At 45.8% G+C, this 26669-nt stretch overlaps 2 protein-coding genes across 3 annotated transcripts in view; one reads left to right on the top strand and one right to left on the bottom strand.

Annotated features, from left to right (window-relative positions):
• LOC120913405 (rho GTPase-activating protein 11A-like) overlaps positions 1-7447 on the bottom strand; it is a 54954-nt gene extending 47507 nt beyond the window's left edge. Inside the window, exon 1 of one of the 2 annotated variants that reach the window (XM_040323295.1) lies at positions 7341-7447. The gene's annotated coding sequence lies outside the window, so the exon portion shown is untranslated. The other variant, XM_040323297.1, reaches the window with a different exon arrangement.
• A 6173-nt stretch (positions 7448-13620) lies between these two features.
• Positions 13621-26669, top strand: part of RASGRP4 (RAS guanyl releasing protein 4) — a 78442-nt gene continuing 65393 nt past the window's right edge. The window contains exons 1-4 of the mRNA XM_040323294.1: positions 13621-13833; positions 22332-22537; positions 23202-23307; positions 23413-23466. Of these exons, the coding sequence (XP_040179228.1) occupies positions 13811-13833; positions 22332-22537; positions 23202-23307; positions 23413-23466 (389 nt within the window). The 5' untranslated portion in view covers positions 13621-13810. The remainder of the gene's footprint in view (positions 13834-22331; positions 22538-23201; positions 23308-23412; positions 23467-26669) is intronic.

Here is a 26669-nt window from a genome sequence, read left to right as displayed (position 1 = left end):
TGCTCGGCCCATAGGCTATAGAAGAATTTGAATGTTGGTTGTCTAGTAATAATAATTTATAAATATAATTATTACTAGTGTCATACAACATTACAATTCTACTATAGCTTGTAGGCGGAACATTCGACCGGAAATGTACGATTGCGGCATCGTACAGTTTAGCTGCTCCGTCGAATCTTCTTAGAACATTCGACAGACACCATAAGCCTTCAATGACAGATTCGACCTTAATTCATTCGGATTTTCGGACAAATGCATTTTTTAACAAAACAAAATAAATAAAAACACATTTCGGGAGTAACTAAATAAATGTATTTTTCGGACGAAAAACTAAATTCAGAAACAAAATATTTCAGTGCGCACATGTCTAACCTAAAATACAGTTATATAAACTGTCCTATTAAACCAAAGGTGGTCAAATTTCTTAATCTAGGGAGCCTCAAGTATAGCTCCTGAAAAAGTACCATATGTAACATTAAATGAATGTAATGCTAAAGAAAAAAACAGGCAGAAACCGCGAGACACGCTGTTAGGAGGTGGCTAGAGACCCCAAGGGAGACAGCTAGAGACTATGGGCATGCCATGCTACAGAAGATGGTCAGAGACACGCTCTAGAACAGTGGTTGCCAAAGTTTTCGGGCCTCACGGGCCACTAAACTAACAACTTTGAATCCCGCTGATAACAAGTATGAATTTTACATGCCTTATAAAACACACAAAACGCTCCATCTTTCTGCCCCGCCACGATGTTGATTTGCAGCATGACCTCTGGGGTACTAGTAATGGCAGCAATCAGCGTCTCTTTGCCCGTCGCCGCTGCCGCCCGCCTCACAGCCTGTCAAGTCTCAATCTCCAGGCCCTGGCTACTACTGGGTGGAGAGTGGAGGAAGATCACTCCACCAGTGAAGGCAAGGAGATAGGTAGGTGGCTGGCCGGGACTTGAGCCAAGGCAGAAGAACATGTGAGCAGAGCTGAATGGGCATGTGCCCGAAACTGAAGAAATATTCCCTCCGCTCCAACCAGCACATGACCATCAGAAAGGGGCACAGATAATGGAGAAACATACACCCCCCTAAGCTAGTAGGAGCAGGGGGGGGGGGGGGTGCAATTCAGAATTTTTAACCACTTGGGATCCGCGCTATGGACGAAAGACGTCCACAGCGCGGCTCTCAAGTGCCGAGTTGACGTCCTCTTGATGACATTCCCCGTGAGCGCCGCTGGGGGCACGCAGCGGGGAAACAACGTGCCCGGCGCATCGCTAGGAAGCCGATGCGTGTGCCTGGCGGCCGCGATGTCCGCCAGGTACCCACGATCGGCGGTGACAGCAGGGACATGGAGCTGTGTGTGTAAACACAGAGCTTCACGTCCTGTCAGGGAGAGAGGAGACCGATCTATGTCCCTTGTACATATGGACACAGCATCGGTCACCTCCCCCAGTCAGTCCCCTCCCCCCACACAGTTAGAACACACCCAGGATACACATGTAACCTCTTCCTCACCCCCTAGTGTTAACCCCTTCACTGCCAGTAACCTTTATACAGTAATTAGTGCATTTTTATAGCACTGATCGCTGTATAAATGTGAATGGTCCCAAAATTGTCAAAAGTGTCCGATACGTCCGCCGCAATATCGCAGGTCTGAAAAAAAAAAAAAAAAAAAAAAAACACGCAGATCGCCGCCATTACTAGTAAAAAAAAAAATCATAAACCTATCCCCTATTTTGTAGGCGCTATAACTTTTGCGCAAACCAATCAATATACGCTTATTGCAATTTTCTTTTTAACAAAAACATGTAGAAAAATACGTATTGGCCTAAACTGAGGGAAATTTTTATTTAAAAAAAAAAAAATTGGGATATTATTATAACAAAAAGTAAAAAATAGTGGTTTTTTTTCTAAATTTTCTGTATTTTTATGTTTATAGCGCAAAAAATAAAAATCGCAGAGATGATCAAATACCGCCAAAAGAAAGCTCTCTTTGTGGGAAAAAATCATAAAAATATAATTTGGGTACAGTGTTGTATGACTGCGCAATTGTCATTCAAATTGCATCAGCGCTGAAAGCTGAAAATTGGTCTGGGCACGAAGGGGGTTTAAGTGCCCAGTAATGAAGTGGTTAAAGTGGTTGTAAACCCACTTTTTTTACTTTTACCTATAGGTAAGCCTATAATAAGGCTTACCTGTAGGTATAAAGAATATCTCCTAAACCTGCACGGTTTAGGAGATATTCCCCTCGCATTGCGCCGCTGACTGCAGCAGCGCATGCGCAGGGGGGATCCTCGGCTAAAGGACCGGCAGCCGCCGGACCTTGCCGAATTTAAATCTCGCGCGGGAGTGACGTCATCACCGCTCCAGTCAATCACAACGCTGGAGCGGCAATACCCGGAAGACACGCCGGAGTAAGATGATTTCTCGCTTGGCGTGAACCAGGTAAGTTTTAAACACCTCGTTCCGAGGTAAGTATTTCATAATGAGCCAATATGCGGTGCTCATTATGACTTTTGCCTTGCAGGAGGAGAAAAAAAAAAAAAATGTTGATGCGGGTTTACAACCGCTTTAATTATGCACCGATTGTCTTTGAAATTGCCCCAGCCCCTGTTCAAATCCAATCCGGGGACAGACTTGGTCCAGGGACAGTGTCCTCAATCCGGGGACTGTCCCCGGAAACCGAGGGGGGGGGGGGGGGGGATGTCTGATCACCCTACTCTGGGGACTACCAACATCAGTGGCCGCGTGACCACAGATTGGTCACCGCTGCTACAGAAGAAGCAGAGACATGATTCAAAAGGTAGTGATAGAATGAAGACACATAAGGCTGCTAGAGAGATCACTGCTACAAATCAATGCTTCCACAGCTCCCTTATAAATCACTTGTACCACATTTGAGTTTTCACTCAGCTAGATCCATAACAGAAGACCAGAGGGAAAATATATATATATATATATATATATATATATATATATATATATATATATATATATATATATATATATATATAAAAAATCTGGATTGCACATTTTGCACTACAGCATTAAACAATATGGAGCAGAACCATTTGAGTTGGAAAGATGCAGATATTTACAAATACTTAGAAAACAAAAGGCTTAAACCTCATGCACATTGGGCATCAAAAAAACACCACTTTTAGGCTCGGTTCACACTGCTGCGCTGCAAATTTGTTCCATTTTTTGTCCTGTGTGAGGTGCGAATTTACCAGGAATTTCAGGAGTTGGACATAGCTGCGATTGATGTTCTAGCCAATGGAAGGTGTTAACTTCCTGTGTACTTCCTGTTTTTTGTGGAGAGTAGTGTGGTGGAATTTGCACATATGTGAACCATCAATGCGATTCCATAATGAAGGGAAAGGGGGAAAGGCAGTCTCTAGCCCCCCTTTTCCTCATGGGAAAGTGGCAGGATGGCAGTTTTTAGTTCCCCCTAGGGAGATTTGGGCGGGCTTGCAGGTCTGAGGGGAGCAATTCTAGGTGACCTCTCTCTGACCTGAATGAGCCCGCTCAAAAAATCAGGTTTAATCTGGTTACAGGTGTCCTTTCTCTGTCCCAGTGTAAAGCCCGCGCAAAAGCGGGTTTGAACTGGCCAGATCTAGCCCGTTTTTGGGCTATAAAAAAAGGGTTCCGCTACAAGGAGCGCACTCGCCTCAGAGGACAGGAGCTGTGGTGTTCCCCCCCTCTTTTTTATTATTATTAATTTATGTCGCGGTTGTTGTTATGTGGTAGGGTCACCTTTGTGTTCATGCAAAGGGGGACAAGCTATTGAATGTTGTTAATAAATAAAGAAGAATATTAAAATCTAATTGTGTATATATATATATATATACACATACACACACACATATATATATATATATATATATATATATATATATATATATATATATATATATATATATATATATATATATATATATATATATATATATATATATATATATATATATATATATATATATATATATATATATGTACATACATACATACATACATACCTATATGGTTTTTATTGTTCGTGTGTTTATATTTATAATGCTATGCGAGTCCTTTGTTTGAGTTGGAATTGGGTAATTTGTGTTTGCAGCCTGAGCCGTAGTTGCTAGGCTTGCTAAAGCTTATTTATATATTTAATTTATCTTAATTTATTTTGCTTACCCACTAGTTTATCTATTTATTTATTTAAAACAATAATAAACAACTGCGGCCTTTAATATCCACTAAGTTGTCTGCTGTCTTTTATTTATTAAGGTTTAAAGAGTTTTATTTAAATTACCTTCTGCTTTCCCATGAATTATGTTGATGTCTATGGAGACTAAATTCGCAACGCAACACTGTAAACTTGCACAGCTCTTCCCAGCGCGCTTCCAAAGGACCCAGAATTCCTTGGGGCGATCCCTTTTATCGGAGCTCGGGCCCGACCCAACCCCCCCAAGTAGCAAATCCCACCATGACCACCGCCTTGTCCAGTACCTGGTCATGCCCCCATCAGTCAGGGCTCTCTTTCCCTAGGGGGCTCAAGAGGCCTTCATTTTTATCGCATCGCATTCGTAGAGGAATCGCAACGCATGTATGTGAAAACAATAGCTTAATGGATGACATGCGAATTTAGAATGTTTTTGACGCATCACATTCGTTATGAACTCGCGTCAGTGTGAACCGGGCCTTAAGGTCTTTTATATTTTACACACATAAGCGTTGAGACAGGAGCGTTTACAAGCAGAAAAAAAAAAAAAAAAAAAAAACCCACACAGGGCCAGCACGTTCTACAGGGGAAAAAAAAATTAATAAATGCTTGACATACCGTATTTATCGGCGTATATCGCGCACTTTTTTGCCCTGAAAATCAGGGCAAAATCGTGGGTGCGCGGTATACGCCGATACCCGCGCCGAGTTTGAATACTGCGCCGACATATACCGAGCGCAGTACACTCCTGTATTGTCGGGCAGTCTCTGGTCCTCTCGCGCTGACGTCCTGGACGTCAGCGCGAGAGCAAGACACCAAAACTGTAAGTATAAAAAAACTTTTTTCCACAGGAATTCGGGCAAATTTAGGGGTGTGCGCTATACGCGGGAGCGAGCTATACCCTGATAAATACGGTACCTAATTGTGTGTAAATGTGGAGCAAGGCATCCAGGGGAAGAGAGAGAGAAAGAAAAAAGCATCCAGTGTGCATGAGGCCTTATAAATCAAAATTCTAAATGTATAATATATATAGGTCAGGCTATATACACCAATAGGAATAGATCCTGCAAAATTCTAAACATGGCTTCTTCATTTTCAGGGATTCTTTGGTGCTAAACTACATAATCTTGCAATACAATCCTAAAGGAATACTTTCCATTTATTTTAATTTTTTTTAACCAGTTTATCAAAATATTTCAGATAACTTTGGGTGTCAAATTTTCATTTCATAACATAACATAACATTAACACAATAAGGCCCCTTTCAGACGAACGGCTGTTTTGCCGCAGCTAAAAGCATGTTTATGTTTTGCTGGAATTCAAGACTCCAGGCACAGCGATCAGCTGCATTTGTACAGTGCTTTTAGCTGCGGTTGCGTTTAACCACGGCACGATATTGAACGGGGATCCGAAAGCACCTACCCCGCCCCCCCCATGTTGAGGGCATGTGGCCTGGCACGGTTAAGGAGGGGGGCGCTCGTCCCCACCCCTTACCTGACCGGCCGGGCTGCTGCTCGGATACGGGTCTGGTATGGATTTTGGGGGGACCCCCACGCCGGTTTTTCGGCGCAGGGGGTGTCTCCTTAAAATCCATAGCAGACCCAAGGGCCTGGTATGCTCTTGTAGGGGGAACCCATGCCGGTTTTTTAGTTGAAATTTGGCGTGGAGTTGCCCCTCAAGATTCATACCAAACGCAGCTGACACAGTGCACTGCGGTTATGTGCCGATAGCTGCGGGATTTCGCAGCTGGACGCATCCAGTTCTATTTTTTCTTTCCGCATAAAACCGCGGGGAAAAACACCGCAGGTAACCGTAGTGTGTGAATGATGTCATAGGAAAGCATTGTGTGCTTCTAGCTGCCACAAAATCCGCAGCTAAAAGCACCATTCTATCCGTCACATAAAACAGATCACTCTCAGGCCCCGTACTCACGACCAAACATGTCTGCTGAAACTGGTCCGCAGACCAGTTTCAGCAGACATGTTTGGCCGTGTGTTGGCCCGAGCGGACCATTTTGGGACGGATCGGACAGGTTTCCAGCGGACAACTGTTTCCCGGACTTGTTTTAAAACAGTCCGCTGGAAACCTGTCCGCCCGGACATGTACGGTCGTCTGTACAGACCTACCGTACATGTCCTGCCGCCCGCATCCCTCGCATGCGTCGAATGACTTCGACGCATGCGTGGAAGCATATTTAAGGCGGCCCGCCCACGTCGCCGCGTCATTGTCGCGGCGACACCGCGTCATCGACGCGGCGACACCGCGGACACGCCCCGCGTAATGTTTACGCGCGGGCTTCTGTTCGATGGTGTGTATAGCCATCGAACAGAAGTCCCCGGGCAGTCCCCGGCCAGACATGTCCGATGGAAACGGTCTGCAGACCGTTTTCATCGGACATGTCCTGCCGTGAGTACAAGGCCTCATATGTGCAATACGAAAGGCAAAGATTTCTCTTAAGGCCCCTTTCACATTGAGGAGTTTTTCAGGCGGTACAGCGCTAAAAATAGCGCTGCTATCCCGCCTGAAAAACTCCTTCACTGCAGACTCAATGTGAAAGCCTGAGGCCTTTCACACTGAGGCGATGCGCTGGCGGGAGACAAAAAAAAATCTCCTGTCAGCAGCATCTTTGGAGCGGTGAGAGGAGCGGCGTGTATACCGCTCCTTCACCGCTCCTTCCCATTGAAAACAATGGGAAACCGCGGCAATACCGCCCGCAATGCGCCTCTATAGAGGCGCATTGCGGGCGGTATTAAACCTTTTATCGGCCGCTAGCGGGGGTTAAAATCGCACCGCTAGCGGCTGATTCCCGCTGCAATCCCGGCGGTATAGCGCCGCTATTTTTAGCGGCGTTATACCGCCACCGCGGCTCCCGCCCCAGTCTGAAAGGGGCCTAAAACAAAACATATTTATAATAATGAATAGTGCCATTTACTGGAAACTTAGATCTGATGCCTTCTATGCATTGACCTTTGCAATCACACACTCACAACATGCTAATAAAATGTTAAACATGATTGCCGCTACTAAGAATCATTTAAAAAAAACAAGCATCTTACAAATAAATATCAGTCACAAGTTTCTGTCCATTGAAACATCCATAGGTAGAAAGAATAGTCAGCTTCCACTCTTCAAACCCAGCAAACACTCACCTAAAAACTTTCCCCAAAATTGCTGCAAGTGCAATGCATGCTGGGACAGGTTCCTACACCTTCTCCAAGTAGTGGGGAAAAGCTGGTCTGGATTGATGGCTGCAGACAGGAGAGTTGATGTGATGCAAAGGGTTCCTCTACTCTGATTTAAGGGAGTTTTGGATTCTTGGAAAAGAAATATTTGATCCCCTTCAGATTTTGTGAGTTTGCCCACTTACAAAGAAATGAAGGGTCTAGAATTTTTTTTTTTATCATAGGTGTATTTTAAATGATAGAGACAGAATATCAACCAAAAAATCCAGAAAAAAAAACACATTATACAAATGTTATAAATTGAGTTGCAATTCAGAGAGTAAAATAAGTATTTGATCCCCAAGCAAAACATGACTTAGTACTTGGGTTAAGGTTTCTTGGCTGTCGCCTTGGCTACTCTATGGGATTAAGGTCTGGAGTAAGGATGAGCTCTGGCGTGTTCGCATAGTACACGTGCAGAGCCCGCCAGGAAGTGTGCACGGCGCTGCGCTAATCACAGCCAGGGAGACATTGTCCCGATTGCTCGGCTGCAGACATCGTGAAATGTCTCCCTGGCTGTGATTAGTGCAGCGCCGTGCACACTTCCTGGCGGGCTCTGCACGTGTACTATGCGAATACGCCAGAGCTCATCCTTAGTCTGGAGGCTGGTCAGGCCACTGCATGACCTTAATGTGCTTCTTCTTGAGCCACTCCTTTGTTGTCTTGGCGGTATGTTTTGAGTTATTGTCATGCTAAACCACTTGCTTACTGGGCACATATACCCCCCTCCTGCCCAGGTGAAATTTCAGCTTCCGGCACTGCGTCGCTTTAACTGACAATTGCGCAATCGTGCGACGTGGCTCCCAAACAAAATGAACGTCCTTTTTTTCCCACAAGTAGAGCTTTCTCTTGGTGGTATTTGATCGCCTGTGCGTTTTTTATTTTTTGCGCTATAAACAAAAAAGAGCGACAATTTTGAAAAAAAATACAATATTTTTTACTTGTTGCTATAATAAATATGCCAATTTAAAAAAAAAACACATTTTTTTTTCTCAGTTTAGGCCAATACGTATTCTTCTACATATTTTTGGTAAAAAAAAAAAAAATTGCAATAAGCGCAAAAGTTATAGCGCCTACAAAATAGGGGACAGAATTATAATTTTTTATTATTTTCCAAGGGACACGGCCAACACAGAGTTTCCCCGCTGCACGCTCTGGAGCGCGCGCGGGGAACGCCCAAAGGGGCGGACGTCCAAAGGGGCGGACGTCAATTGACGTCTAGTTGGATTTTCAGATCCGCGCTGTAGCCGTCATTCGGCTATAGCGCGGGTCTCAGGAGGTTAAAGACCCATCCATGACCCGTCTTCAGTGTTTTGACTGAGGGAAGAAGGTTCTCATCCAAGATTTTACAATACATGGCCCCAGTGGCGGCTCGTGGCTTTTGTTTGGGGGGGGGCGGCAAACAAACTCCCCCCCCCCCCAGGTGGCACCTCAAAGCCCCCCTGCTTGCTGTTTGTCAGTCGGTCCACTTACCCTTTCTAGGCGGCGGGCAGCTGCGGACATCAAGGAGTGGAGGGGATCGTGGCATCAGCGAACATCAGACTGCTGCGGGCATTGGGTTGCGGCTCCTGTGGCTTCTCCTCCTCGCTTCCACCGTGAGTCTCCTCCCCTCCTCCTAGGCATCCCAAAGGATCGCCTGTCCTTTCAGCCAATTGGATGACGGGTATCAGACCCGCTTCCCGATTGGCTAGAAGGAGGATCAGTGTTGCAACACCTGGGTGGGCTCGTTTCACGATGCTCTGCGCCACGAGCCCACCCTATTTTGAAGCCTATTAATCAGGTGCTTAAAAAAACACCCCCGCCGCTGTAATTCAGTCCAGAAAGGTGTCAGACGCATGAATAGTGGGTGGCGGAGGGAATGGAGAGAGCATTAATAGAGGGTGGAGGGGGTGATGGCCGTGAATAGAGGAGGCGACACTCGGGTGCCCCTAATAGATGGGCTGCCACTGCAGCAAAGTTGGTCTGTACTTTTAGCAGAGAAACAGCCCCAAAGCTTCCTGATTGGCCGGGAGGAGGATCAGTGTTACAATAGAAAATATTCATTTGCTTTTGTAACACACCTGGGTGGGCTCCGTTCACATTCTCTGTGCCCCGAGCCCACCCTATTTTGAAGCCTATTAGAGTCTCTGGTTCTAATTAGGTGCTTCAAAAAAAATACCCAGCGAATATTCGCTAATGTAACACTGATCCTCCTCCCGGCCAATCAGGAAGCCGGTTTTGAGACCGGTCACCCGATTGGTTGAAAGGACAGGCAATCTTATTGGACATCTAGGAGAAGGGAAGGAGACACACGCTGGAAGCGGCCGTGATGGAGGAGAGGACACAGAGCCTCCGCCCGCCTAGATGTGGTGAGTGCCGGACCAACCAGCAGACAGCTGTTTGCCGCCCCCCCCCAAAAAAAAACACCAGATGACCCTGGTCGTTTCTCTGTTAAACATACTGGCTGACTTTGCCACATTGAAGCACCAATGAATGGGGCCATGTATTGTAAAATCTTGGATTCTTTTGTCTCTTGTTCTTCTCTCATCATTACAATGACCCAAAACATACCGCCAAGGCAACAAAGGAGTGGCTCCAGACCTTAATCCTATAGAAAATTTATGGAGGGAGCTTCAAGTTGCCAAGAGACACCCAAGAAACCTTAAAGGAGCTATAAAGGTTTGTTTTTTATTTTCTAAATAGGTTCCTTTAAGCTAGTGCATTGTTGGTTCACTTACCTTTTCCTTCAATTTCCCTTCTAAATTTTTTTGAACTTCTCACTTCCTGTTTCTCCTCAGTAAGCTTGCCCCCATCATCCGAGCCGTTCTGGCTGGGGGTTAGTCTGCCAGAACAATGCACCAGCACCCATCAAATGCAGCCTACCAGCAACCATCAATGCAGCCTCACCAGCGCCCATCAATGCAGCCTCACCAGCGCCCATCAAATGCAACCTCACCAGAGCCCATCAATGCAGCCTCACCAGAGCCCATCAATGCAGCATCACCTGCGCCCATCAATGCAGCCTCACCAGAGCCCATCAAAAGTAACCTCACCAGAGCCCATCAATGCAGCCTCACTAGCGCCCATCAATGCAAAAATTTAAGACCCCTTTCACACTGAGACAGTTTTCAGTTGTTTTAGCGCTAGAAATAGCCTCTGAAAAGTGCCTGTAAACTGCCTCCCATTCATTCGAATGTGTGCTTTCACACTCGGGCGGTGCGTTTGCAGGATGTTAGAAAAAGTCCTGCATGCAGCATCTTTGGACGGGTTCCCAAACGCCTCTGCCCATTGAAATGGATGAGCAGCGCTTCCAATGCACCTTAAAAGCAACACAGATCGGGTATTTTTTTTTTTTTTTAAGATCCTGGTGTAAACCTACTTTTCAAAAAAAAAATGACACCTGCAAGACATGTGTGCATAGCATACAAGCTCATTATGCAATACTCACCTCAGATCAAAGCCCCCGCAGCCGTTCTCGTACACCGCTCCGGCGCCCGACATCTCTCCCAGGGGTTACTTCCGGGTATCGCCGCTAGATTGTTATTGTTTTATAAACCCCAATGCTTCTACCTCCACTTTAGGGCTCATTCACACTATATGGAAAAAACATATGGAAAAAACACACAGATTTGACATACATGTTTATATCTGCTCTTAGGCTAGGTTCACACTGCTGTGAATTCTATTGCGAATTTGAGCCGTTGCGATTTCTCAAGTCATTTAAATTACATAGTTTAACATTAGTGCCGTTCACATCAATGCATTGCGAATATAAGCTGTGGGAAAAAAGGGTCCTGTGCGAGTTTGATCCGGGTGCGATGCGAATTCAGGTCTATAGACTGGCATTCCCTGAAAATGCGGCCGCAAATCGCAGGAAATTCGCAGCAAAAATGCAGCCGCAAAATCGATTTAACCGCGATTTTGGATTTTCAGCAGTGTGAACCTAGCCTCATAATATCATTTGACATGTTTTAACCCCATATCTTATCTCAATATTTTTTTCCCCTTTTATGGCTTGTGATTGGCGTTGTGTTTTTGTGCGTTTTACATGTTTGTGTGCATTGCACTGTGCCAAAATGCAGACATGCTGCAGGTTTTAGCACTGCATATCAGACCCATGTTCTAGTGCAAACAGTGTTTCTAGTGCAGAAAATCCCATCACTCTGTACGTAGTGTGAACAAGCCCTTAGGGCCAGTGTGTTTTTTTTCTGCATCAAAAACGCATGGAACGTAGGTTATACGGTTTTCAATGGCATAGTTCACACCAGTGCTTGCAGTTCCAGTGCATTCCAGTTGCAGAAAAAAAAGTAGACCATGCTGCATTGTTCTTGCACTGGACTGTACTGGAACGCTGTAAAATGCATCAAAAACGCACTGAAAGCACAATAAACGCACTGGAACACACATGTCCTTATTTAAGGTTAAGAAAAAAAAGGGTTGGGGGAAATGCACTTAACTGCATCAAAAACGCATCAATAACGCAATGGAATCTGGTGGGAATGCCTTCCTGTACAGGGATTTTGGCAACAGATCTTCAAACTATAATGTAAACTGATGGTGACTTCTATTTAACCTTCACCTGAGGTGGCTCTCTTATCTATACTCCCCAGAAAATTCAAATCCATAAAAAAATATTTATTGCAACACTTTCTGGCAGTAGTGATTCCCGCCACTGGAGATCGACGACCATGCCTTCCCTGGGGGATTGGGCTTATTAAAGCGGAGCTCCGCTGAAAAAAAATATTAAAAGCCAGCAACTACAAATACTGCAGCTGCTGACTTTTAATATTAGGACACTTACCTGTCCTGGAGTCCAGCGCCGCCCGCAGCAGAGGACGAGCGAGCGCTCGTCACTCTGCTGCTCCCCCCGCCATCCTCGGTGAGGGAACCAGGAAGTGAAGCGCTCCAGCTTCACTGCCCGGTTCCCTACGGCACATGCGCGAGTCGTGCTACGCCTGCCGATTGGCTCCCGCTGTGTACTGGGAGCCGAGTGTTACCAGAACACAACGGGGGACGGGAGGTGACGTCATGCCCGCAGTCTGCCCGAGACTGTGTGGCCGGAAGTGGGTGCAAATACCTGTCTTTAGCGCATCATTGTAAAAGCAGCCTTATAGGGGGCTCAAGACAGTAAGGACTCGATTACATTTGAGGTTTGGGGGGCGGTGAAACCCCACAGTTTAGACTGGTTTTTTACCACACACCCCTGACCAGAGGCGGCTCTAGGCTTTGTGAGGCCTTAGTCAAAACTTGATATGGGGCCCCACTCACGCCCATGATGGGAAAAATTATTCAAGGACAAGAGCCTCTTCCCCACAACCCTGGCTGTGGGGGTCTGTGGGCAGGGGGCCTTTTGGAATCTGGAAGCCCCTTTTAACAAGGCGGCCCCCAGATCCTGCTCTTTAATAACTAAGGGGCGGCCCGTGATGTCACCTGGTGAACCTGTCCCTTGTGATGACATTGACTGAGGGCATGCTGTGTCATTGATGTCACAAGGGGTGGTGTCACCGATATACACTGGTTGTTAGGGACGCTGGCCGCCCCGCTCCTGAGTCAGGGCTCATAACGCTGCCTGAGCACAGCAACATTAAGGTCCCCTGTCCCTCAAAACTGGGGTAATGCCTTGGGCAAGTTAGGCGGCTGCGAGGCCCCTGTGAGTGCGAGGCCTTAGGCGATCGCCTAATTTGCCTAATTAAAGAGCCGCCTCTGCCCCTGACCACTGGTGTAGTGTCAGGGGTCACAATGGCATCCCTGCTTCATGCTCCAGGGGGCCCATGCAGCCTCCCCATCACTTTCTGTTTTACACTTAAACAGGAGGGGCAGTAGAGGTGCTCTCCGTTTTCCTGCTGCAACCAATGAAAGTCAACTTCTCCTCCTCTCCCTTCCACTGGCATTCAGTAGCTGAAAGAGGAAAATGTTCAATATGCTATTGAAAATAAAAATACAAATAATTCTGAACCATTTTGTTTTCCAATCGGTCCGGTTACCAAATCACTTAAGTGGCCGTCGCTCTTCAAAAGCTTGAGCACCCAGCCTCAGGGTGTAGGTGCGCTGTAATTGAGTGTTAGCACCCTTCATTCACTTTTTACTTTTGTGAACTGGTCATAGTCAGCCCTATAGATAATCCATTATATGGTGTAAGAAGAGCCGTACAGAAAAGGGGTTAACATCTTAGACATGCAGCAACTGGTTGCATGTTTCGTAAGTTATGGTTAGACTTGGTATGAGGTCTTTCTGTAGTCTGTATTCGCTGTCAGTGACACACTTTGCAGACGGTTCCTCTTTATCGAAGCTACAAGTGACACTCCCCTGTCAGTCACTGCGTCCCAACTCTCCTGTGCCTCTTGACACAGGGGTCTGGTGATGTCTAAATAGACCCCAGAAACACGGCCCCTTCTTCTGCCCTCCTGCCTTCCAGCAACATGAACCGAAAGGACAGCAAGAGGTGAGTGTGTCTGCTCCTTGTTGAGTGACAGCCAAGGAATTCTGGGTTTATAGCTTTGGTTAGCAGTCTTGACAAACTATGCACTTGTCTTGGTCTGCGATATGTCTGTAGGTTGTTTTCGGGGGTTCGTGATCTAGGACTTTGATGGTATATTACGAGACGGCTGCATAAATGGCTCCAACAGATGAAAGAGATCAGTTCCTTATTTTGCCTGGTTTCTGTTTTTTTTTTTTTTTTGTTATGGAGTAGTACTGTATGTAGTTTTACGTGATTCATTTTGAAAGAGAAAGACAAACTTCTGTATGGGCATAGTGCGAGACGTTTTTATAAAGTTCATACTAATAGGTGGCAGAAAACCCCCATCGGCTCTGATGTCAGATGTATAATTGCTCCTTAAAAGTGTTTTTTGGTGTGACAGCCTGGGCATGTGGTTTGAAGCGAGAACTGGTTACCAGCAAAAAAGACATTGGACAAGCCATCGCTCTCCATTTAGAGCCGAATTTCCCTCTTGAGTCTGTCTGAATCCACATCTAAGTGCATCTAAAAACAGAACTGTAAAAAAAAAATGGTATAGGATAAGGAAGGGTTATAACCCCGGGCAAGCTTTGTATTATGTTCTCTGAGATCCAACTGTCTGTGTTTGTCCTGGTGACTAGGGTTGTCCCGATACCACTTTTTTAGGACTGAGTACAAGTACCGATACTTTTTTTTAAGTACTCGCCGATACCGAATACCGATACTTTTTTTTAAATGTGTCCCCATATGCAGCCATGTCCCCCCACAGATGCAGCCATGTCCCCCCACAGATGCAGCCATGTCTCCCCCCATATCCAGCCATGTCTCCCCCCATATCCAGCCATGTCCCCCCATATCCAGCCATTGTCTCCCCCCATATGCAGCCATTGTCTCCCCCCATATCCAGCCATGTCCCCCATAGTCTCCCCCCATTTCCAGCCATTGTCTCCCCCCATATCCAGCCATTGTCTCCCCCCATATGCAGCCATTGTCTTCCCCCATATCCAGCCATTGTCTCCCCCCATATGCAGTCATTGTCTCCCCCCATATCCAGCCATTGTCTCCCAAGTTTTCTGATGGGTAATATCGGTAAAATCAGAAATAAAGCACTGGCTTTTTTTTTAACTTGCAAGGCAATGTCATAATGTGCTAGTATGCGATAAAACTTACCTTAGAATGAAGCCCTGTGACTGCTGAAGGCACTTCCATCTTCACCCGGTCTTCCTTCCGGGTTCGCGGACTCCGGATGTGTGAGTGGCCGGAGCTGCAAGAGCCGCAGTTTACGGCACAGGACTCTGAAGGAACGGCACGGGTATGCCGTTCCTTCCAAGCGCATTCACCAGTGACATCCCTGGCTGCAGCTACAGTAAATATCTCCTAAACGGTGCACGTTTAGGAGGTTTTTACCATACCTATAAGTAAGCCTTATCACAGAGCCCTATCCCCCGAGCACATCCACTTGTGTGACAATAACGAATGAATATTCGCTACTGTCACACTGATTCTCCTCCCCGCCTATCAGGAAGCGGGTCCTGGGACCTGTCACCCGTTAGGCTGAAAAGACAGGCGATCCTATTGGTCGCCTAGGAAGAGGAGGGAGGAGACACACGGCAAAAGCCGCCTTAATGCAGAGGAGGAGGAGACGCGATGGAAGCCGCCGGCCTTAGGAGCTTTGCCCACCCACGACATAGATGGGGTAAGTGCGGGGCTGGATTACTCTGACAAACAGCTCGGGGGGGGGGGGGGGGACTTGGTGCGGGTGACCCGACTGACCGTGCGGCTGGACAGGTGGCGGTAGGAGTGCCGGCTGACCTGGGGGGTGGTTGTTTGCCGCCCCCTCCCAAGAAAAAAACACCAGCTGCCACTGCCGACATGATGTGCATAGGTGTACCACCCTGTATGCTCTGGCACGCCTGTTCTCCTTACAAACATGTGCACCAATTTGCATGCATTGCCAGTTCATTAATTTTGAAGGGCACCCCAATGCCCTGTTATAGGAGAAAGCTACACACTCACACTGCAGTCCAGCACGATACAAATTCTGTTCATTGCAGTTTTTAGTGTGTTAATGTGCACTGCCAATTCATTCAAAATGAATGGGTTACCTAAAGTGATTGTAAACCCACACCTTGTAAAACAACCCATTCAGTTTCAAATAGAAATGAAAGGCAAAACATTTGTGTATAGGTATAAAAAACATTTATTTGTTTGTTTTTAAAAAATAAAATAATAGAAATAAAAAACGACTGACAACATCCACTGCCCTACTGATATCAACCACTACCCTACAGAAAACCATACCCTGCTCTACTAACACGGTCAATGTTTTATTACATTGGGGTGCACACCCTAATGTAATAGGCTGTGCACACCTATGGCTGCTGTCATTTAGAATGCAGGTTGATGTGCTTCAAACTAGTGTTGAGCAGAATACGCCATATTCGATTTCGCGATATATCACGAATATATAGCCGAATATTCGAGAAATATTCGCTAAATTCGAATATTCGTGATATTTTATCGAAATGAAATGTTTGCGAAATTTCGCTATTGCGAATGCGAAAATAATTGCGAAATTTCGACAACTGCGGTAGGAGCACTCTGATTGGCTCAGAATATTCGTGATATTTTATCAAAATTTCGCAAAATGCGAATGCGATATTTATTGCGGAATTTCGACAACTGCGGTAGGAGCCCTCTGATTGGCTCAGAATATTCGTGATATTTTATCGAAATTTCGCAAAATGCGAATGCGATATTTATTGCGGAATTTCGACAACTGCGGTAGGAGCCCTCTGATTGGCTCAGAATATTCGTGATATTTTATCGAAATTTCGCAAAATGCGAATGCGATATTTATTGCGGAATTTCGACAACTGCGGTAGGAGCCCTCTGATTGGCTCAGAATATTCGTGATATTTTATCTAAATTTCGCAAAATGCGAATGCGAAATTGATTGCGGAATTTCGACAACTGTGGTAGGAGAACTCTGATTGGCTCTGATGCAAAAGAAGGGCGGAGAAAATAATCGCGCAATATTCCTATTGCCCAATATTCGCATTGCGAATATTCGGCAATATAAAATGATCGCTTCAGCTACTCGGCCCAGGGTCTCTAATCATACCAGCAATGCTTTTAGACGTCGATGGAGATCACTAGGATGTGATCTGTTCTAAAAATAAAATTTAAAAAATCAGAATATTCGGAATAGCGAATATTGACCGCGAAATTCGAGATATATCGCGAATACTCGAATATGCCATATTCGAGCCGAATATTCGCAATACGAATATTCGTGAGCAACACTACTTCAAACCTGATTAGCTGTCTAAAGCACATAGGGCCATACTGGCAGGCCGCATGCAGCCCACAGGCCGCTTACTGAGCACCAAGGCTTTAGATATTTCAGGCTGGGTTCACACTAGAGATCGCAGCGGCTCATGGCAGGAGTCTGGTGCGTCTCAATTCACCGTTTCAGGTCCGATTTCGGCCCGAACTTTGAGCTGAATTTTGACCTGAAACGGACAAAAAGACGCAGAGGACTCCTGTGCAAATTTGCACCGATGCCGCAGCAGAGATATGTCAACCGACTCCATAGAGAGTCGGTCGGAATCTCCTTCTATGCGAATTAAATGCAGGGAAACCCACATCCAATTCGCAATAGTGTGAACCCAGCCTCAGTGTATTTTGGTTTTGTGCTGCCCCAAGCAAGACTAAAATTGGACGCCCATCCCATCTAAATTTGTCCCACCCCAGCCTCTTTAAAATTGCGCAAGCCCATGCAACGACGTAAACTTTACTATCCATAGATAATGCTTTAAAAGCCTTTACAGGTCACCACTTTAGATTGACAGAGGAGGTCTGGTGCTAGAATTACTGCCCATGATCTGACGTTCGCGGTGTTACCTCACATGTGTGGGATGATGGCTGCTTTCATGCGTGCTGGACCGACACACGCTATGACCTTTGTGTGCGAGCACGGGAGGGTGGGGGCACTTTAAAGGGGTTGTAAAGGTAAAAAAAAAATCCCTAAATAGCTTCCTTTACCTTAGTGCAGTCCTCCTTCACTTACCTCATCCTTCGATTTTGCTTTTAAATGTCCTTATTTCTTATGAGAAATCCTCACTTCCTGTTTTCCTGTCTGTAACTCCACACAGTAATGCAAGGCTTTCTCCCTGGTGTGGAGAAAGCCTCTTAAGGGGGAAGGGGGCGAGCAGGCAAGTCAGGACACTCTGTACTTTGCAGATAGAGAGAGGAGCTGTGTGTTAGTGGGCATCCTGACACTCCTGCTCGCCCCCTCCCCCCTCAAGAGGCTTTCTCCACACCAGGGAGAAAGCCTCGCATTACTGTGTGGAGTTACAGACAGAAGAACAGGAAGTGAGGATTTCTCAGAAGAAATAAGGACATTTAAAAGCAAAATCGAAGGATGAGGTAAGTGATGGAGGACTGCACTAAGGTAAAGGAAGCTATTTAGGGAAAAATAAATTACCTTTACAACCCCTTTAATTTTTTTTTTATTAGTAGTAATTAATTCATTTATTTATTTTACATAGTTTTATTTCACTGTTATTGCTGTCAGAAGGAATGTAAACATCCTTGTGACAGCAATAAGCATGTGATAAGTAATCTTTATGAAGAGATCCCTCCTCTGCACTTAAAAGCATTCAAAACACCTAGATCAGTCTTTCTGAATACTTTTGATTTTTTTTAATTGTCGCTGATGAGTGCACCAGAAGGGATGTCATGTCATCGTTTCAGGTTTACTGTTACAAACAGCAGATCAAAGACAATCTCTGCGTTGCTTGACTTTCCGGTTGGTCGATCGGGTCTCCCAGTAGGAGGGCCCGAGAGAGCCACGGAAGGCAGTGGGGGGGACATCCCCTTTTGCTGCTTGTAATAGCAATCAAGCGGCTAGTAAGCTGCTTCGATTGCTATTAGAAGAGAGTCGGCCGCTGGCTTTAAAAAATGATACAGTGGGAATGCCCGCAGCTGCAGGCATCATCCCGGTACAGGCGCCGCCCCCCTCCTGAAAAATGCCACCCAAGGCAAATGCCTTGTTTGCTTTGTGGTATTATGTACAATATTTACTTTAGGAATGGCGCAGCCATTTTAAATAATGATTTGTAGCCACATGGTACAGAAAGCATTGGGATCTCTCAATTTAATACATCTACTTTTAGATATTTAGGGTGTGAAAACCACAGATTTTTCTATGCTGATTACTCACCATTGATAGCATGCATTTAAAAAAGCCACTATTTCTGACCTCTTTCTGATAATTCTAGCAGCAAGGTCAGTGGTAAAAACCACGGTTTGATTGCCCTCTGACCAGCAACCCAAAAGATAAGAGGCGGAGAGGGACGTACACATGCTGCCTCTGTGAAGGCTTGTCAAGTTCGAAAAGCGGCAACCCCCGTCAAACTCGCCCATTCAAGTCCATTGGACTACGCTACAACAGCAAGTCAAACACTTACCTCATGGTTGCGGTGCATTTGTACTATTGAAAATTGCCTTACGGCAAAAAAAGAAAAAAGAACAGCATACAAGCATTTGGGAGGTGGCAGGATCACCTCCTAGACGCTTGGAAGCCACTTCTAAAGCCTCCTACACACAATACGATTATTGGCAGGTCGTCCTAAAATATGATCGTTATTACGCTCCTCCTGACAATTGTTGTACAACTTGGACAAATGACAGGCTAGTACATTTTCGGCAGACAATTTGTCTGATTTTTGTATGGTCAGTACACAAATTTGAAAGTACAAACACGCATGCTCGGAATCAATGCTCACCAAACACAAAATTAGCAGAAGGGGCCCAAAGGGTGGCGCTCAAGAGCTGAAATTCCTGGTAGTACGTGACTACGTTCTTGTTTGTTGCCCGACAATGGTGTAACATTAGTATGCAAGACAAGATCCTGGCACACGCCCTTTTGACAAAAATCAGACGCTCGGTTGGCCAACAATCGTATCGTGTGTACGAGGCTTTAGCCACCCCCTGAAAAATATCCCACAGTTCATTGTGTTTCAGATTGTTCTGCAGTGTGAAATTGCTGACCTTCTAGACAAAATCCTTTGTGAGTCACTGACCTGGAACAGTTATGCAGATCTGGAAAGTTATATGTCAGAAAGTGTAATTGTCACGTATGAGATAAGACCAGAACTGTGTGGGCTGCACACAGGAAAACCCACACGTGTTTAAGTGAAATATGATCATTTTTTAAAGATAAGTGAAATAATTGTAGCGCCTGGTTACTTTTCAGAACCGGTGCTTTGGAAATTTAGAGGGGGTCAGAGAGTTAAGTAACTCTGACCATATTTAATTAGTTCAAATGTGGCTCTCTGTTTCAGCTTGGCTGTGCTGTGGGTCCATTCTGTTGTGCTGGGGTGTTTTCCCACCCCGGTGCGGTAGGTGGCAGCAGTGGAGTCAAGGTTTGGGTGTTCTCTGCCAGCAGCCAATCAGGAGGTTTGAGCCTCGCTGGGCATGCTGGGAGAGGGTACTTATGAGGCAGACGCCATTTTGAGTGGTTCTTCTTTTCCACCTTTAGCATACCTCCCAACATTTTAAAGATTCACTGCGGGACATTTGTTGAGCGGGGGGGGGGGGGTTCGGGCAATCGATGTTGTTGAGCGGGAGGGGGGACGGCCAATCAAAGTTGTTGAGCGGGGGGCAATCAAAGTTGTTCAGCGGGGGGAGGACGATCGCGGGGGGAGGCCGACGATAGCGGGTGGGGAGTGGGGGGGTTGCCGTGGATGGATGTGAAGTTCGTGCCACTCACCACTGTATAGCCTGTCAGTTCTCCTCGCATGTCTCCCCTGTGAAAGTTTGCTTCTCCTTCCTGTGCGGGAAAGTTAACCACTTTGCGGGACTGCGGGAGGATACAGTCTGTGCGTGAAGTTCCCGCAGAATCCGGGCGGGTTGGGAGGTATGCCTTTAGGGTGGCCACATCACAGCGCTCTGGTGTTATGGCCTACCTGGCCGAAGTGTGCGTTCTATGCAGAGTTCCTGGTTCCGGGCCTAGGTTGGTTCGGAGCATTTGAACAGGATGGGGACCTAGTGGTCGACTGGGTTCCCACTTTTGAAGATCCCAAGCGAGTTTAGCTGTTCGGTGGGGAGTCCATCTGAGGAGCGCCAATGAGAGGTTGGTGGTCCAATAGGATTCTGACGAACCACCGGGGATCGAGGTGACCGGACACTGAAGAATTGACTCCTCTTTCAGTCGGTACCTGGGCGACGTTAAAGAGAGGATCCAGGCGTAACTTTACCTAAGAGGGCCTGTGGTAGAGGTTCCTCCCGACGTTCATTCAAGAGGGCCTGTGGTAGAGGTTCCTCCCGACGTTCATTCAAGAAAGGGTCTGTGGCAGAGACTTTGTTCTAAAGAGATTCGAGCAGTGTTCCGGCTGCTAGGTCAGTGAGAGAGGCCTATCCGGACAAGACACACTTGACTTTGTACTCCTCACCTGGTTGCTGCCACACACGCTTGACACTGTCTAAACCAAATAAGTTTATCTTGGTCTCATCAGACCACAGGACATGGTTCCAGTAATCCATGTCCTTAGAGAGCTTGTCTTCAGCAAACTGTTTGCAGACCTTCTTGTGCATCATCTTTAGAAGAGTCCTCCTTCTGGGACGACAGCCATGCAGACCAATTTGATGCAGCGTGCGGCGTATGGTCTGAGCACTAACAGGCTGACCCCCCCACCCCTTCAACCTCTGCAGCAATACTGGCAGCACTCATACGTCTATTTCCCAAAGACAACCTCTGGATATGACGCTGAGCATGTGCACTCAACCTCTTTGGTCGACCATGGAGAGCCCTGTTCTGAGTGGAACCTGTCCTGTTAAACTGCTGTATAGTCTTGGCCACCGTGCTGCACCTCAGTTTTAGGGTCTTGGCAATCTGCCTATAGCCTAGGCTGTCTTTATGTAGAGCAACAATTCTTTTTTTCAGATCCTCAGAGTTCTTCGCCATAAGGTGCCATGTTGAACTTCCAGTGACAATTATGAGAGAGTGAGAGCAATAACACCAAGTTTATCACACCTGCTCCCCATTCACACCTGAGACCTTATAACACTAAAGAGTCACATGACACCAGGGAGGGAAAATGGCTAATTGGGCCCAATTTGAACATTTGCAATTAGGGGTGTACTCACTTTTGTTGCCAGTGTTTTAGATATTAATGGCTGTGTGGTGAGTTATTTTGAGGGAACAGCAAATTTACACTGTTATACAAGCTGTACACTCACTAGTTTATATTGTAGCAAAGTGTCATTTATTCAGTGTTGTCACATGAAAAGATATAATAAAATATTTACAAATATGTGAGAGGTGTACTCACTTTTGTGAGATACTGTATATATATATGTATATATATATATATATATATATATGCACCGTATACAGTATACTTAATGTAAACATATTACCAGATGAATATATGGTTAGACAATGATAACATTGCATTTAATCTGTATGGTCCCAGAAAATCGCGCCAGGAAAGCCAAATAGTAAGCAACAATGGAGTCAACCTTCTCGTTAAGAGCCGTCACACTCAGGGCAGGAGGAGAAGACGTATGACCTGCCCAAGCTCAGCTGAGATTAACAAGGCTTTGATGACCGTCACATTGGAACAACTGGGGAAGGGATGCAGCCTGGATGAACTTATGGAGAAGTGCATACAGTCATTTGGTAAGTAGTTGACCATGGACCTAATGGACCGTGCGGCCATTGCCTCCTGCACCACTCTTGTTTTTTTGGAGTTGTGACTTCAGTGTTAGGAAGGCCCCTAAAATATCTCATATGTGTCCTTGTGCAGAATTGTGAGTCCTATCTCAGTCCGAGCAACATGAATGTTAATTTTATCAAATGTGGTCATATTTTCAAAGAGACTGACTTAGGTGGATTGTTGTCAGGACTTAAAGGGGTTGTAAAGGTACAATTTATTTTTCCTAAATGGCTTCCTTTACCTTAGTGCAGTCCTCCTTCACTTACCTCATCCTTCCATTTTGCTTTTAAATGTCCTTATTTCTTCTGAGAAATCCTCACTTCCTGTTCTTCTGTCTGTAACTCCACACAGTAATGCAAGGCTTTCTTCCTGGTGTGGAGAAAGCCTCTTGAGGGGGGAGGGGGCGAGCAGGAGGGTCAGGATGATCTCTACTTTGCAGATTGAGAAAGGAGCTGTGTGTTAGTGGGCGTCCTGACACTCCTGCTCGCCCCCTCCCCCCTCAAGAGGCCTTTACAACCCCTTTAAGACCCATTGGGGTTATCAGGCATTTTAATGAATGTTAGATGCTCATGCTCAATGCATTTACTAGATCTTACTTGTTATGTTTTGCCTCTGGTGACTGAGAAGATGCGGATGGAAAGCTCTGGAGAAATGAAGACACTGTTAACATGGTCCTTGTCATGCACAGCTGGGTGGTGCCATCGGCAGAGTTTGCACAAAAACTTCTTCAACTATATCCTTCTCAGCACTGACATAAATCCCTCTGCAGGGACTTTGATATAGATTATGTTCTGCTTATTTCTTTATAATGGTATTAAGTTCCTTGACAACAACTTACCTACAGGGAAGCAGACCAAAACCAAAGGAAGAACCAGATATGTCATTTGCTAAGGTAAGCATACATCTCTCCTTGTATTGGTTTCCTGGTTCAATTTTTTGTCCTGTGTGTCATAATAAATAAATAAAAAAGTACTTTGGTTACAGTACTTGAGTACCAGCTTGTATATATTCCTTCATTACCAGGACATTTTTAAGTTTTCAGTGCTGTGAAAGTCTGACTTGGCTATGCAATACTATACCAAAAAGGAATTTTATGTATATATATACCGTATTTATCGGCGTATACCGCGCACTTTTTTCCCCTTAAAATAAGGGGAAAATCGTTGGTGCGTGATATATGCCAATATTTCCGCACTCAGTTTCAATGCCTGCGCCGACGTATACCGAGTGCAGTACACTCGGGTACATTTGGCCAGGCTCGGCTTCGCTCGTGCTCACGCATAAACGTCACAGAGCGTGAGCACGAGCGAAGCCGAGCCTGGCCAAATGTACCCGAGTGTACTGCACTCGGTATACGTCGGCGCAGGTATTCAAACTGAGCGCGGGAAGCGGCAATTCGACGGGTAACAACGCGGGAGAAGCCGGGAGGACACCACCGAAGCCGCAGATGGATGCCGGACCCGACGAGGAGGACACCACCGAAGCCGCAGACGGACGCCGGACCCCGGACCCGACGAGGAGGACACCACCGAAGCCGCAGACGGACGCCGGACCCGACGAGGAGGACACCACCGAAGCTGCAGACGGACCCCAGACCCGACGAGGAGGACACCACCGAAGCCGCAGACGGACGCCGGACCCGACGAGGCCGCCGATGGACGCCGCGCAAGACACCAAAACTGTAAGTACTAAAATGTTTTTTTTACAGGAATGCGGGTCCACATTAGAGGTGCACGCTATACGGCGGAGCGCGCAATACCCTGATAAATACGGTATATATATCATTTTTTTAGACAAAAAGTGCTTACTGTAATTTTTGTGGTATTTAACCACTTAACCCCCGGACCATATTGCTGGTCAAAGACCAGAGTACTTTTTGCGATTCGGCACTGCGTCGCTTTAACTGACAATTGTGCGGTCGTGCGATGTGGCTCCCAAACAAAATTGGCGTCCTTTTTTCCCCACAAATAGAGCTTTCTTTTGGTGGTATTTGATCACCTCTGCGGTTTTTAGTTTTTGCGTTATAAACAAAAATAGAGCGACAATTTTGAAAAAAATTAATATTTTTTTACCTTTTGCTGTAATAAATATCCCCCAAAAATATATAAAAAAAACTATTTTTTTCCTCAGTTTAGGCCGATAAGTATTCTTCTACATATTTTTCGTTAAAAAAATCGCAATAAGCGTTTATTGATTGGTTTGCGCAAAAGTTATAGCGTTTACAAAATAGGGGGTATTTTTATGGCATTTTTATTAATATTTTTTTTTTACTAGTAATGGCGGCAATCAGCGATTTTTATCGGTACTGCGACATTATGGCGGACACTTCGGACACTTTTGACACATTTTTAGGACCATTGGCATTTTTATAGCGATCAGTGCTATAAAAATGCATTGGATTACTATAAAAATGCCACTGGCAGTGAAGAGGTTAACACTAGGGGGCGGGGAAGGGGTTAAGTATGTCCCTGGGTGTGTTCTAACTGTAGGGGGGGTGGCCTCACTAGGGGAAATCACTGATCTTCTGTTCATACATTGTATGAACAGAAGATCAGCATTTCCCCCCCTGACAGGACCGGGAGCTGTGTGTTTACACACGCAGCTCCCGGTCCCCGCTCTGTAAGTTTACACACACAGCTCCCGGTCCCCGCTCTGTAACGAGTGATCGCGTGTGCCCGGCGGCGATCGTGCCCGCCGGGTATGCGCACAGAAGTCGGGGGCGCCCCTGGTAGCCTGCGAGAGAGCCGAGGTAGTATGACGGGCTCTCGCGCAGGAGAGCCAACCGGCCGCCGTAGAATGACGGCGGCAGGTCGGCAAGCAGTTAATAACAACTGATTTTTTTTTAATGTAATATATTGAGGAAAAAAGACCAACAATGTTGAAAGAAAACCTAATTATTTTACCCTGTTAAAATAACACCCCCAAAATGACCCCTTTTTGGAAAGTGTGAGATGCTTTTTCACCGTTTTCTATTTTGAAAATGAAAAAACATGATGGTATTGAGGTTGGTAAAGGGACAGAAGTATGGTACCTCAAAGTGACAGAGGAGAGTATAAGTGGGACAGCTACTAATGCCTTGTACACACGGTCGGACTTTTGACCGTCCAAAAGACCGCTGTGAGTCCGTCGGAAGTCCGATGGAAAGATAGAGAACAGGTTCTCTATCCACTTAAGCCCCGGACCAATATGCAGCCTAAAGACCCAAGGTGTTTTTACAGTTCGGGACTGCGTCGCTTTAACAGACAATTGCGCGGTCGTGCGACGTGGCTCCCAAACAAAATTGGCGTCCTTTTTTCCCCACAAATAGAGCTTTCTTTTGGTGGTATTTGATCACCTCTGCGTTTTTCTTTTTTGCGCTATAAACAAAAATAGAGCGACAATTTTGAAAAAAATGCAATATTTTTTACTTTTTGCTATAATAAATATCCCCCAAAAACATATATAAAAAATATTTTTTTCCTCAGTTTAGGCCGATACGTATTCTTCTACCTATTTTTGGTAAAAAAATCGCAATAAGCGTTTATCGATTGGTTTGCGCAAAATTTATAGCGTTTACAAAATAGGGGATAGTTTTATTGCATTTTTATTATTATTTTTTTTTTACTACTAATGGCGGCGATCAGCGATTTTTTTCGTGACTGCGACATTATGGCGGACACTTTGGTCAATTTTGACACATTTTTGGGACCATTGTCATTTTCACAGCAAAAAATGCATTTAAATTGCATTCTTTATTGTGAAAATGACAGTTGCAGTTTGGGAGTTAACCACAGGTGGCGCTGTAGGATTTAGTGTACACTTAGTGTGTGTTTACAACTGTAGGGGGGTGTGGCTGTAGGAATGATGTCATCAATCGAGTCTCCCTATATAATGGATCACTCGATCGATGCAGCGCCATAGTGAAGCACGGGGAAGCCGTGTTTACATACGGCTCTCCCGGTTCTTCAGCTCCGGGGAGCGATCGCGACGGATCGGCTAGAAACAAATAGCCGTGCCGTCGTCCGGGATCGCTCCCCGAGGGAACCCGACCGCCGCGTGTAGCGGGGGGGGTCCCGATCGGACCCCCGACCCACGTCTAGGCAGGCACGTACAGGT

Source organism: Rana temporaria, chromosome 9, assembly GCF_905171775.1.
Source record: "Rana temporaria chromosome 9, aRanTem1.1, whole genome shotgun sequence".
In the NCBI taxonomy this organism is placed as follows: Eukaryota; Metazoa; Chordata; class Amphibia; order Anura; family Ranidae; genus Rana; species Rana temporaria.
This window is presented reverse-complemented; position numbering and strand designations above follow the sequence as displayed.